The following is a 13,998-nucleotide window of genomic DNA, read 5'->3' on the forward strand; positions in this document are numbered from 1 at the left end:
CAATGAGCCAAGATTGCGCCACTGCACTCCAGCCTGGGGGACAGAGCAAGACTCCGTCTCAAAAAAAAAAAAAAAAAAAAAAAAAAGAAATAAGTTTGCAGACGATAAAAAGAATAAATAAAAAACATGGATCCTGTCAACATGTTCAAATACTATCATAGACTCCTTCACCTTAAACTCATACTAACATCCACACACCCGAACAATGAAAATGAAAAGGTTTTCAAATGAGACCTAAATATAAATTGGCTCTATTTCATTAATTTAAGTTCCTAAAATCATATATATAAATCATGTGATTGTGCTTATGCTCATATTCTAACTTGAGGGCCCAGTGTCTTTCATCAGATTCTCCGAAGGATAAGTGACCCCAAAAAGCTTTTAAGAACCACTAATCTAGCCTATCAAGAAACATCCCATTTTCCAGAAGAATACAGCTAAGTTGGCTTAGTTCATGCATTCTTACCTCATATTCATAGAGTTCATAGAGGGGATCCTTACTACATGAAATCAGTCTTTTTTTTTTTTGGAGATGGAGTCTCCCTCTGTCGCCCAGGCTGGAGTGCAGTGGCGCAATCTCAGCTCACCGCAAGCTCTGCCTCCCAGGTTCACGCCATTCTCCTGCCTCAGCCTCCCCGAGTAGCTGGGACTACAGGCGCCCGCCACCATGCCCGGCTAATTTTTTGTATTTTTAGTAGAGGCGGGGTTTCATCCTGTTAGCCAGGATGGTCTCGATCTCCTAACCTCGTGACCGCCCACCTCGGCCTCCCAAAGTGCTGGGATTACAGGCGTGAGCCACCGCGCCCTGCCGAAATCAGTCTTTCAAAGGATTCCTTCAGCCCAGCCAAGAAGTTCCAACATCCACAGGCACATATATTAACAATTACCAGAACCCCAAAACAGTTCTCTGGTTTTAATTCCACACTGCCTCCCTCAACTTAATACCTACCACTGTCAAAACAACTCCCCTTATATTGCATCCAGGCTATTTACAGAGACACCTTCATTATCCTCATCCCAAGGCATGGACCATTCATTGAATGGTAATATTTGTTGAATGAGTGAAAAAGGATCCTTCCTCCCACAGATTTCAAGTTAAGCTGTCAACACCCATGCAGCTGCTCTGGTACAAGTTAAGCTATGAAAGCCTTCTCCCTCACACATAACAACCACAAGTGTCAGAAATGCTCTGCTTCCTCCATAAATCCAAAATAATATAGTCATGGATATGCACTTCATACAGATCAGACTTGGCAAGGACAGCTACGTTCCACATACGTATCTGACACAATCGGTCTCCTCCAAATACAGTCCAACCAGTCTTATGTGCTTCTATCTTTCCAGCATACTCAGATTTGCCCACAAAGACTTCCTGAGGCACCATGGCATGCTGAGTATACTGCTGCAGTTGTAGTGAAAATAAGGGAGTTACAGTCCCAACTTTGTCACCAATTTAACACGTGGCCTTGGAGAAATTCTCTCCTTATGCCTAAATTTCCTATTTTGTAAAATGGAAGAAAGCATCCTACCATTTTCACAGAGATTTAGTATCACAAAGAAACTGAAAGAGCCTTCTTACTGTATTGTAAACTATTACTATAAACCTGCGACAACAAATAAGGCCACCCATTCTTCACAGCTTTGTAGCAATGATTCTGTTAAAGATATTTTGGCCCTTCACATTTGCACAACTCACTCTAACCAAAGGCACAAACTATTCTGAAGACCACAACTGGCTATGCCAAGTTTCTCCCCTCCCTGACCTCACAGACACGTGCTGTGTAGAACACTACCATTGCCGTTCTTTCCCAACAAGTAAGTAGGGGCTCCCAATCTCTAAAATACACACACATATCAACCTGCAAGGAACCTCCCAACATTTATTCGAGAAATAAGCTAACTTATAAGGGGAACTCCATTACACTTACACAAATAAAGGCAAACTTCCGGAAACACTTGCCATCCCCGCATACACACACCAACACAGCCGCTACACACCAACAGACCATCTGTCTTCTAAACCAAAAACATCTCTTTCCATGTACAAACTAACCAGTGACATTTATTAAACTTACAACACTGAGATCATCCTGTCGTTCCTACATACCGTTCAACGCGGCAGGGACACCACAGACCTTGTCACACAGGTAAACTCCCCTCTCAAGATCGTGTCCTCGACCACTCTTATCCCTTAATTAAACACACACAAACTGGACTATGGGGGAGGCTCCGATCATGCCTACAAACACAAACTAACCTGTCAGGGGCACAGCCGACTCCGCCTCCACTAGCTTACTTTCCAGCCCCCTCCGGGAGTCTGCCTGTCAGGGACACCCCTTCACCACGCCTGGACGGACTTCCCGGTAGGCTCAGGATCCCCCTCCCTGCTCTCCCCTCCCCCATCTTCACCACTGCTCTCCCGGAGGTCCAGGTCCGGGAGATGACAGTGGCTCCCAGAAAGCCCAGGATTCAATCGCTGAGAGAGTGCTTAGGCCCGAATGCCGGCCCAAATCGTTCTACTCACCGTGTCGGAGGCCGAGGCCGAGGCCGAGAGCGATGAGAGTGCAGGGAAGTGGGGAAGAGGGGGTGGCCGCCAGGCTCCTCCGCTTCCCTTGGTCCACGGCGGATCCCTCCCGCTTGTCAGGAGGCGGCCAGCGGGTAAGCTGACTGGCGGAAATGTGAGAGGAGAATGGAAAGGTGGAGGGCTAAAGGGGGCAAACTGAGGGGAGGCGGGTCCCGCAACCGAGACTGGGATCGTCTCCCCTCCGCAAAGCGAACCCAAAATGGCGGCGGGAGCGGCGGCGGCGGCAGCAGAGTGGCGGCGGCAGCTCCTCCAGAGGGAGGGAGCGAAGGGCGCCTAGCGACGCCCCCAACCTCCCACACCTCCCTCCTGCCGTTCTTGCCCACGGTCCCCCGCTCCGCCCGACTCCGCACGTAGCGCGCACGTCAGCCTGCACGCGTACGAGTGTCTGCGGGCTCGTCGCTGGCTGCTCCCACCAACCACTACCTTCGGCAGCCCCGCGCGCCAGTCAGCCCGTACGCGCTCACCCACGGGAACCTCTTCGCCCAGTCCCCTACTCCCCCTCAGGCCCTGTCAAGCCGGCTCCGGCGCAGGCCCTCACGCGTACCTTCAGCGGCGCGAGCCCAAGCCTCCTCCACCTTCTCTTCTCTCCTCCCCCGCCTTCCCCGCTCTCTCGGCCACCAACCGCCGCCAAAGCAGACGCCGCCAGCACCACCCCCCACCTTCCACCCCTCGCGCGTGCGCCTCCCACAGTCCCCACCGCGGGACTGTTCCATTCCTTGCGGCTGCAGGGGCAGGAGAGGAAGGGACCGGCAAAGTGAGTCTGGCTTGCCGTTTGACTGAAATTGCCAGGGTGGCGGGCCAAGTCCCACGACAACCTACCTCCCTGAGTTTGTCGCCGCGGCGCTGCGGCTCGCCTCCTCCTCCATGGGACCACGGCGAGCGGATCGAGGGCTGCCTAGCGCCCCTCTGCCGGCCGATGGTTGGAGGTCGCGGCGGCTGCGCGTTGAGTCGTTTCCTGCCGGATGACCCGACCCTTTTTCGCAGTCGCAGGACGGGCGCTTTGGAGCAGCACCAGGCAGTGTGTGTCGGTCGCCTCGTCTGGAGAACTAGTCCTCGACTCACGGTGAGGGAATGGACCGGCACGGGGGTTGTATCGCTGAGGGAAAGGAGCGAGACTCCGGACCTCCAGGAGGTAGGGAGTGAGGCCAGTAGGACCCGCGCGCCTCCGGGGGGATTCCTCCCGGGCGTTGAGTTGCCAACCTGGGACCCGAGGAAGATCGGCATGGTGGTGTGCTTTTTGTTATTGTTATCCCTCCTGGGATTTCTCGAATTTCACACCACTGTCCATATGCGATGATGTTTGTTTGCCCTTGACGCACTACTCATGGATGGTACTTCTTCAGCCTCGTTAGCCTGGTGATAGAGGACAAAGAAACCATGTGCTTCTCATTCAGATCTGGACTCAGTTTCCCTTGTCTTCAGCAAGTTATTTTTCTTAGTTCCTTATCAAAAAGTGTACATAAAAATTAGGCAACTCCAAACATGCCTCCAGGGTTGGTGTGTGAAATAGTAAGATAGGGCTGGGCGCGGTGGCTCACGCCTGTAGTCCCAGCACTTTGGGAGGCCGAGGCGGGTGGATCACAAGGTGAAGAGATCGAGACAATCCTGGCCAACATGGTGAAACCGCGTCTCTACTAAAAATACAAATATTAGCCGGCCGTCGTGGCGGGCGCCTGTAGCCCCAGCTACTCGGGAGGCTGAGGCAGAATTGCTTGAACCCGGGCGACGGAAGTTGCAGTGAGCCGAGATCGCGCCACTGCACTCCAGCCTGGCGACAAAGCGAGACTCCGTCACAGACACACACACACACACACACGAAATAATAAGATAATATATGTAAAGTGGAATTAGCTCCTAGGCATAGGGAAGGTGCAGAGTATTGCTGTGTTGTCATTTACATTTCTGTTGATGTCGATAACGTTTGTGGGTGTAATTGGTAGTGTTCTGTCCCTCCAAGGCGTTAATAAAACAAAGCAGGCCGGGTGTCCTGTTAAATAGTTGTATCAATGACTTGAATTAGATTAATGAGGATATATTTTTCAAATTTATGCCTTTTACAAAATTTTTAAAGAGTAGGTAATGTCGGTGATAGATATAAAGAAAGGAAAAGATCTCCAGATGTGGAATCTTCTACTGGATCCTGTAATAGAAAGAAGACATTAGGCTGGGCGCAGTGGCTCACACCTGTAATCTCAGCACTTTGGGAGGCGGAGGAGGGCGCATTGCTTGAGGCCAGGAGTTCGAGACCAGCCTGGGCAACACGGTGAAACCCCATCTGTACAAAAAGACACAAAAATTAGACAGGTGTGGTGGCACACGCTTGTAGTCTGAGCTACTTGGGAGGGTGAAGCAGGAGGATCAAGGAAGAGGTTGCAAAGTGAGCCGAGATCACGCCATCACACTGCAGCCTAGGTGACAGAGCAAGACCCTGTCTCAAAAAAAGAAAGAAGACGTTAGGAGAAAAGCTGAGGAAATCCAAATAAAGTCTGCAATTTAGTAAATAGTATTGTACCAGCTTTAATTTCTTAATTTTGAAAATTGTACTATGGTCATATGTATATAACATTAAGGAAAGTCTAATGAAAATTGTAAGAAAGCACTTTGTACTACCTTTGCAACTCTTCTGTAAATTTACACTTTTTTTTGTTTGTTTGCTTTGAGATAGGATCTCACTATGTCGCCAAGGCTGGAAGACAGTAGTGCAGTCCTGGCTCACTGCAACCTCAAGCTCCTTGGCTCAAGGGATCCTCCCACCTCAGCCACCTAAGCAACTAGGACTATAGGCACATGCCACCACATCCAGCTAATTTATTATTATTATTATTATTATTATTTTTTTTTTTTTCTTGCTCCGTCACCCAGGCTGGAGTGCAGTGGCGCGATCTCAGCTCACTGCAAGCTCCGCCTCCGGGGTTCGTGCCATTCTCCTACCTCAGCCTCCCGAGTAGCTGGGACTACAGGCACCCGCCACCACGTCTGGCTAATTTTTTGTGTTTTTAGTAGAGACGGGGTTTCACCGTGTTAGCCAGGCTGGTCTCGATCTCCTGACCTTGTGATCCACCTGCCTCGGCCTCCCAAAGTGCTGGGATTACAGGCATGAGCCACCACTCCCAGCCTTTTTTTTTTTTTTCGAGACGGAGTCTTGCTCTGTCGCCCAGGCTGGAGTGCAGTGGCACGATCTTGGCTCACTGCAAGCTCTGCCTATCGGGTTCACGCCATTCTCCTGCCTCAGCTTCCCGAGTAGCTGGGACTGCAGGCTCCTACCACCACGCCCGGCTAATTTTTTGTTTTTTTAGTAGAGATGGGGTTTCACTGTATTAGCCAGGATGGTCTCGATCTCTTGACCTTGTGATCTGACTGCCTTGGCCTCCCAAAGTGCTGGGATTACAGGTGTGAGCCACCGCGCCTACCTTTTATTTTTGTTTGTTTTGTTTCGTTTTTGTTTTTTTAGACTGAGTCTTGCTCTGTCATCCGGGCTGGAGTGCAGTGGCACAGTCTTAGCTCACTGCAACCTCTGTCTCCCAGGTTCCAGCGATTCTCGTGCCTCTGCCTCCCGAGTAGTTGGAATCACAGGCACCCACCACCATGCCTGGCTAATTTTTGTATTTTTAGTAAAGATGAGGGGTTTCACCATGTTGGCCAGGCTGGTCTTGAACTCTTGACCTCAAGTGATCTGCTCGCCTCAGCCTCCCAAAGTGTTGGGATTACAGGCGTGAGCCACCATGCCTGGCCAATTTTTTTGATTATTAGTAGAGATGAGATCTTCCTATGTTGCCCAAGCTGGTCTTGAACTCCTGGTTTCCCAGAGTGCTGGGATTACAGGCCTGAGCCACCATGCCCAGCCTCCACTATGGAACTTTAGAACATTTTTTATCACCCCCAAAAGAATCTTATCAGTAAGTTGCTTTCCATTTCTCCCTCCCATTGCCTCTCACAACCACTAAATCAGTTATGTAATTAATAAGCAAATTATGGACATTTCATGTAATTGAAATCATACTATATGTGGTCTTTTGCAACTGTCTTCTTTTACTTTGTTTTCAAGGTCTATCCAGTTGTGTCATGCATCAGAACTTTGTTTCGTATTGCCAAATAATATTCTATTATATGGCTATACCACGTTATGTTTATTCATCAATTGATGGACATGTGAGGTATTTCCACTTTTTGGCTCTTATGCATAATACTGCTATGAACATTTGTGTACAAGTTTTCTGTACACTTGTTTTTATTTCTCTTTTATACCTGAGAGTGGAATTGCAGGTTCATATGGTAACTCCATGTTTTACCTTTTGAGGAACTGCCAAACTTTTCCAAAGTGGCCTCACCACTTAAAAAAATCCCAACAGCAGCATATAAGAATACTAGTTTTTCCAGATTCTGTCCAACACATGTTATTATCAGTTTTTTGAATTTCATCATTCTGGTGGGTGTGAAGTGTTACTCATTGTGGTTTTCATTTGCATTTTCTTAATTTTGGGGGACCAGCCTCAACACCACCCGTAGGGTATCCGAAGTCAGGTGGCGACAAAGGAATGAGAAGAGACAGGCTAAGTGTTCATAAAGGTGGGAGCCAGGGGGCCAGTTGCAAAATGGAGGCTGCAAAAGGCCCAGAGTTCTGGTCTCCACACTATTTATTGAGTACAGTCACTTAGATCTAAGAAGCAGATGTTCAGGGCGAAACAGTCAAAGGGAAGCAGTACATCATACACATAATCTGTAGCAGTGGCGGTTTAAGTGAATCTCCTTTGTGCTCAAACAGCATATCTTTAGTTGGCTGGTGGGAATGGGCTTGACTAGGAGCCTGCATATCTAGCCACTTTCCAATGCTTCAGAGGAGCATCTTTCTTCTTGAGCATGGTGTTTATAGATAAGAGAGCAGGTTGTGCTCAGAGCACGGGAACATAATGGCGATAAGAAGGCTTTCCTCCTCAGAGGCCTCTTGTGGCTTTCCACAACTTATCGTCCCATATTTTTATGGCCAGTTTATGCAGGCACCCTGTAAGCCTTTACTTGTTCATGTTGTGTGGTCTCTCTCCAGAGGCATCTTCCGCATCTGCAGACTAAAAGCAAACAGCATAAACAGATACACTTTTTTTTTTTTTTTTTGAGACGGAGTCTCGCTCTGTCGCCCAGGCTGGAGTGCAGTGGCGCAGTCTCGGCTCACTGCAAGCTCCGCCTCCCAGGGTTCACGCCATTCTCCTGCCTCAGTCTCTCCGAATAGCTGGGACTACAGGCGCCCGCCACACCACGCCCGGCTAATTTTTTGTATTTTTTTTAGTAGAGACGGGGTTTCACCGTGGTCTCGATCTCCTGACCTTGTGATCCTCCCAAAGTGCTGGGATTACAAGCGTGAGCCACCGCGCCGGGCCTAACAGATACACATTAAAGCAAAATTTGCAATAGTTGATTCTCCAATGGTCTTAATCCACTTAAGAGGATTTACGTTTGAAAGTCCATCAGCAGCTCCAGTGAGAATGTCAGTCCCAGGCAAGAGAGTTAAATGAGCCTGAGATGCTTTAACAACCTGTTCCTTTAATTTGGCTATATTCAGTGTAAAATTTCTATCCCTTCCTTCCAGATTATGTCTAACATTTTCCCAGTGATGTTCAGTAGCATTATATGAACGGGGAGTTATGCAGAAATCAGAAGTATTCCAATCACATTGCATTTGCAATCGATGCTCTAAGTTTATTATATGATCTCTCATCCAGATAACAGTCTGTCAAGATCATTTATTTGATTTGCCAATTGTTGGTCTATCTGGGTCTGAGAATTCCACAATTTTGAGGAATTCTTTTGCCAATTATTTACATAACCTGCAGTTTGAACAGATGAGTGTAAAGCAATTCCAGCAGCCACAGCAGTTAGCTGTGACTGCAATAAGGCCCATAATGACTGCTATAAGGGTAAAAATAAATCTTTTTGTTCTGGTAAACACTCCCTTTAACATTTCTGTGAGGATATGACTGTGGAAGGAGAGGCTTTCCAAGGTCTGTTGAGGGAAACCGGTATCTAAACTCCTCTAGCCCTCACCAGCAACACAGATGTTTTCACACCAAACATGGAATCAATACAGGTGAAAGGGCAACAGTTTTGACAAGTAATAGTTTGAGAATTAGGTCGAATATCAATATTTCCGACCATCAACATAAAAGGAGGCTTGACACAGCTCTGAATGGGCGCCATTTGGTTGGAAGAAAACTGATACACAAATTGAGGTCTCTCACCTTTTCCCTCAAGATAATATTTTTCTTCCCAAACCTGAATATGAGATTGGGCCATCATTAACTTCCATAATTTGGGATGTTCAGGGCCTATTATTTGATTAATCATTTTTGGATGTGGGTCGGCTGTACCAAAATTGGTCGAAATTATGGGAAACTGGGCACGTTTTTCAGTGTAAATAGTGTCATCTCTTTGATAGTATAGTTCCTGTTTCAGTCCTGTCTTGCATCTATCATTCTGATTGGTACAATTAACTGCAAAGGTCCCCTTAGGGGACCAATCAATGACGATTCCACAGGAATTATTTTGCAGTACCACAGCGTGATCAGAGATGCAATCCTGGCCAGGAGTGGTGGCTCATGCCTGTAATCCTAGCACTTTGGGAGGCCGAGGCCGGCAGATCACCTGAGGTCGGGAGTTCGAAACCAGTCTGGCCAACATGGAGAAACCCTGTCTCTACTAAAAATACAAAATTAGCAGGGTGTGGTGGCACATGCCTGTAATCCCAGCTGTTTGGGAGGCTGAGGCAGGAGAATCCCTTGAACTCGGGGGGCGGAGGTTGCAGTGAGCTGAGATTGCGCCATTGCACTCTAGCCTGGGCAACAAGAGCAAAACTCCGTCTCAAAAAAAAAGAAAAAAAAAAGAGATACAATCCTTTCAAATCAATATTTCTAAATCCTTTGACCATTGCTGAGGTTGTTGACACCTCTCTTTTCTGGGCTTAAACTGTTACAATTGAACTGAACACTGTGAATGATCCGGGCTCCATCCAGAAAATAAATGATAGGATACGGGTCTTTGATTATGACCTGGAATTTTAACTAGCCAATGCTGTCCGTAGTCTTTTAGGCAACTGACAGCCGGCCCTATGCAAAGAGGAGGGGGACTGATAACCCATGGACACATTTATTAACATTCCTTCCTCCTCTGGGTGAGAGGGCCCTTGAGTATCTGTAGGCTCAGGCATCCAAACACTGTTATTAACATAAGCCTCAACCAGGGGTTCCAGCCATGTGATAGGCCTAATTAAAGGCGGAAATGGGACATGTGCCCAATAGGTATAATTTTGGTCTGCTGTAGCCACAGGGAGACTTACTGCCACAGTAATTACCGCAATCATAGCTACCATCAGGTTACTCGAGGTTAGTGGTTTTTGTTGTGTTTTCAGGTTTTCTTCTGCAAGGTGGGTCAGCCTCTTGATCTGTCCCCAAGTTGGTGGGCTCGCTTGATGGGTTTTGTTGGTCTTCATCTGGTCGGCTGAAATGTTCATTCGAGCCATCAGGCGTGCTGGGGGTGGAGATCTTGGTTCCAAAATACTTTTCTCTTCTTTGGAATTTTGCTCATGGTAGAGTTTAAGATGTCTTGTAGGTACCCAAACTGGAAGCTGGTTTTCTTCTGGGGAAATACAAACAAACCCTCTTCCCCATGTTATAACTCTCCCTCTTTCCCAGGTCTTTGTTTTAAAGTCCTTCCACCACACAGGTTTTCCTGCATGAACATTTACCTTCTGTCCTGTTAAATGCTGTTCAGCTGCTATAGTAACCTGATTCCGGAAGATGTTCAAAAAATTTAAGGTAACAAGAGCCAATTGTAACTGCATATGAGGGGTGGAATATTCCCTATCTCCCCCTATTTTCTGTTTATGTAATTGCATTTTTAAGATTCAATTGGCTCGCTCAACAATCACTTGCCTTTGAGAATTATAGGGGATAACCATACTGTGTTCAATGCTCCGTTGTTTTAAAAATTTTTGGAAAGATCTACTACAGTAGCCTGGTCTGTTGTCTGTTTTTAATTTTTGTGGAATTCCCATGACAGTAAAACGAGAAAGCAAGTGTCTTTTTTTTTTTTTTTTTTTTTTGAGACGGAGTCTTGCTCTGTCACCTAGGCTGGAGTGCAGTGGCGTGATCTCGGCTCACTGCAAGCTCCGCCTCCCGGGTTCACGCCATTCTCCTGCCTCAGCCTCTTTGAGTAGCTGGGAATACAGGCGCCCGCCACCACACCCGGCTAATTTTTTGTATTTTTAGTAGAGACGGGGTTTCACCGTGGTCTCGATCTCCTAACCTCGTGATCCGCCCGCCTTGGCCTCCCAAAGTGCTGGGATTACAAGCGTGAGCCACCGTGCCTGGCCGCAAGTGTCTTTTTTTATGTGTTGTAGTCTGGCCGGTTTGGCAAGTAGACCATATAAAATGAGAATATGTATCTATGGTCACACGGACATAAGAAAGTTTGCCAAATGCAGGAATGTCGGTGACATCCATTTGCCAGATCATGCTAGGTGCCAACCCTCGAGGGTTAACACCAGTTCCTTGATGCGGTAGTTGCAGTGCCTGGCACTGAGGACAATGTTGTACAATGTCCTTGGCCTGTTTCCACATAATTTGATAGTTGTTTTTAAGTCCTGCTACATTAAGGTGTGTTAATGAGTGGAAAGTTTGGGCATCAGTAAGTATGGGGGAAACCAACAAGTCAGCTTGCTCATTAGCCTCAGTCAATGGTCCTGGAAGATTGGTATGTGCTCGGATATGAGTTGTATAGAAAGGAAAATCCCAAGCACACACAGCTGTTTGTAAAGAGTTGAACAATTGATAAAGCTGTTTATCAATAATATATTTAATTAAGGCAGTTTCAATATGCTGAATAGCTTATACAACATAAGCTGAATCTGAAACAGTATTAACTGGCTGATTAAAATCTTCTAATACTGCAATCATTGCCTGTAATTTAGCTGTTTGGGCTGAGGAAAAGTTAGTGTGGATAACTTCATCACAAGGTCCCACATATGCCGCTTTCCCAGTACTGGAGCCATCAGTAAAAACAATCATGGCTCCTTCCAAAGGGGCATCACGAGTAATTTTCAGAAGAACCTATGTAATTAATTTTAAGAACTGGAAAATTTTATTTTTAGGATGATGATTATCAATACATTCAATAAATTCTACTAAATTAATTTGCCATGTAACTGAGTTAATAAATGCCTGCTTAATGTGACTTTTATTTATTGGAACTATAATCTTATTGGGCTCAGTGCCATAAAGTTTAACAATTTGCATATGAGCCTGTCCAATTAAAATTGTGATCTGATCTACATATACTGTAAGTGTTTTCATGGTATTATATGGCAAAAAAGACCATTCAACCAAATCATTATTTTGAACAATAACCCTTGTTGAGGAGTGTGAAGTAGAGAACACAATGAATTGAAAAGGCAAGCCTGAGTCAATCCTACTGACCTGGGCTTGCCGAATTTTTTTTTTTCAATTACTCTTAACTCATTCATGGCCGTGGTTGTTAATTCTCTTTTACTGTGTAAGTTGGAATCTCCCCTCAATATTGAGAAAATATTAGACATAGCATAAGTATAAATTCCTAAGGTGGGCCAAATCCAATTAATGTCTCCTAACAATTTTTGAAAATCATTTAAGGTTTTTAAAGAATTTTTTCTAGGCCGGGCGCGGTGGCTCACGCCTGTAATCCCAGCACTTTGGGAGGCCAAGGTGGGTGGATCACAAGGTCAGGAGATCGAGACCACGGTGAAACCCTGTCTCTACTAAAAATACAAAAAAAATTATCCGGGTGTGGTGGCGGGTGCCTGTAGTCCCAGCTACTCTGGAGGCTGAGGCAGGAGAATGGCATGAACCCGGGAGGCGGAGCTTGCAGTGAGCAGAGATCGCGCCACTGCACTCCAGCCTGGGAGACAGAGCGAGACTCCGTCTCAAAAAAAAAAAAAAAAAAGAATCTTTTCTGATTTGAACCTTTTGAGGCTTAATGGCTCTATCTTGTACATGTATCCCCAAATATTGAAAAGGAAGAGTTGTTTGAATTTTGTTAGGTGTTATAAGCAATCCAGCGTTTTTAATTGCCTTTTGCAAAGATGAATAACATTGAATAAGTTGGTCTCTATTTTTTGTTGCACATAGTATGTCATCCATATAATGAATGATGTAACAATCTGGGAATTGATCTCTAACAAGCTGGATAGCTTTGCCTACAAAAGTTTGACAAACTGTGGAACTGTTTAACATACCTTGGGGTAAAACCTTCCAATGATATCTGGCTGCAGGTTCTTTGTTATTAATGGCAGGGATAGTAAAGGCAAATTTTTCCAAATCTGTCTCTGCTAAAGGAATTGTAAAGAAGCAGTCTTTTAAATCTGTAATAACAAGCAGCCAGTCTTTAGGGAGCATGGTGGGGGATGGGAGCCGTGGTTGTAAAGCTCCCATCCGTTGCATTACAGCGTTGACCTCTTGCAAGTCGGTCAGCATGCACCATCTACCGTACTTTTTTTAAAATTACAAATACTGGGGAATTCCAAGGAGAGAAAGTGGATGAAATATATCCTTTTTCAGTAGTTTTTTAACTATTTCATGGAACGCCCCCAAGTTTTTCTGAGGGAGGGGCCACTGTTCGACCCAGACAGAATGCTGCAGGGTGAGCCTGAATTGCTTCTTCACCATAGTGAACTGCAGGTTGGGCAGTAATGGGTGCAGCGAGCCGAGTTTCAGGCTCCCTCCCCCTGCACTCACTTGGCTGAGGAGGAGGTGGCCATTCTGGACATTTCTCTGAAGAAGCTGCAGGCTGAACAATTTTCTGCGTAGGTTTGGGGAGACTGGGGGGATTGGTAGAAATCGCCTCCGGTATCGGGGGAACCAGCCCCCAGTATTTCAACCTAGGTTCTTTTCTATTTTCCGTAAGTGTTGGCCAGTCTGAGAAATAAAGAGAAAGAGTACAAAAGAGAGAAATTCTACAGCTGGGTCTCCGGGGGTGACATCACATTTCAGCAGGTTCCATGATGCCCCTGAGCTGCAAAACCAGCAAGTTTTTATTATGGATTTCAAAAGGGGAGGGGTGTATGAATAGGGAGTGGGTCACAGAGATCACGTTCTTCAAAGGCAATAAAATATCACAAGGGCAGAGAGGCAGAGCGAGATCACAAGGCCAGGGCGAAACTAGAATTACTGATGAAGGTCCATGTCCCGCTGGGCACATTGGACATTGATATTGATAAACAACAGGAAACAGGGTTTGAGAGCAGACAACCGATCTGACTAGAATTCGCCAGGCTGGAATTTCCTAATCCTAGCAAGCCTGAGGGCACTGCAGGAGACCAGGGCGTATTTCGTCCCTTATCTACAACTGCATAAGACAGACACTCCCAGAGCGGCCATTTTACAGATGTCTCCCTG

At 46.3% G+C, this 13,998-nt stretch overlaps 2 protein-coding genes across 6 annotated transcripts in view; one reads left to right on the top strand and one right to left on the bottom strand.

Annotated features, from left to right (window-relative positions):
- YY1AP1 (YY1 associated protein 1) overlaps positions 1 to 3,512 on the bottom strand; it is a 44,844-nt gene extending 41,332 nt beyond the window's left edge. The window contains 2 exon segments of the mRNA XM_063626745.1: positions 2,525 to 2,667; positions 3,404 to 3,512. Coding sequence (XP_063482815.1) covers positions 2,525 to 2,667; positions 3,404 to 3,450 — 190 coding nt within the window. The 5' untranslated portion in view covers positions 3,451 to 3,512.
- The window catches only part of DAP3 (death associated protein 3), a 57,232-nt gene continuing 46,173 nt past the window's right edge, over positions 2,940 to 13,998 (top strand). Inside the window, exons 1-2 of one of the 5 annotated variants that reach the window (XM_063626828.1) lie at positions 2,940 to 3,338; positions 3,569 to 3,647. The gene's annotated coding sequence lies outside the window, so the exon portion shown is untranslated. The other 4 variants (XM_063626827.1, XM_063626831.1, XM_063626829.1 and 1 more) reach the window with 4 other exon arrangements.

Source organism: Symphalangus syndactylus, chromosome 12 (genome assembly GCF_028878055.3).
Source record: "Symphalangus syndactylus isolate Jambi chromosome 12, NHGRI_mSymSyn1-v2.1_pri, whole genome shotgun sequence".
Taxonomy (NCBI): Eukaryota; Metazoa; Chordata; class Mammalia; order Primates; family Hylobatidae; genus Symphalangus; species Symphalangus syndactylus.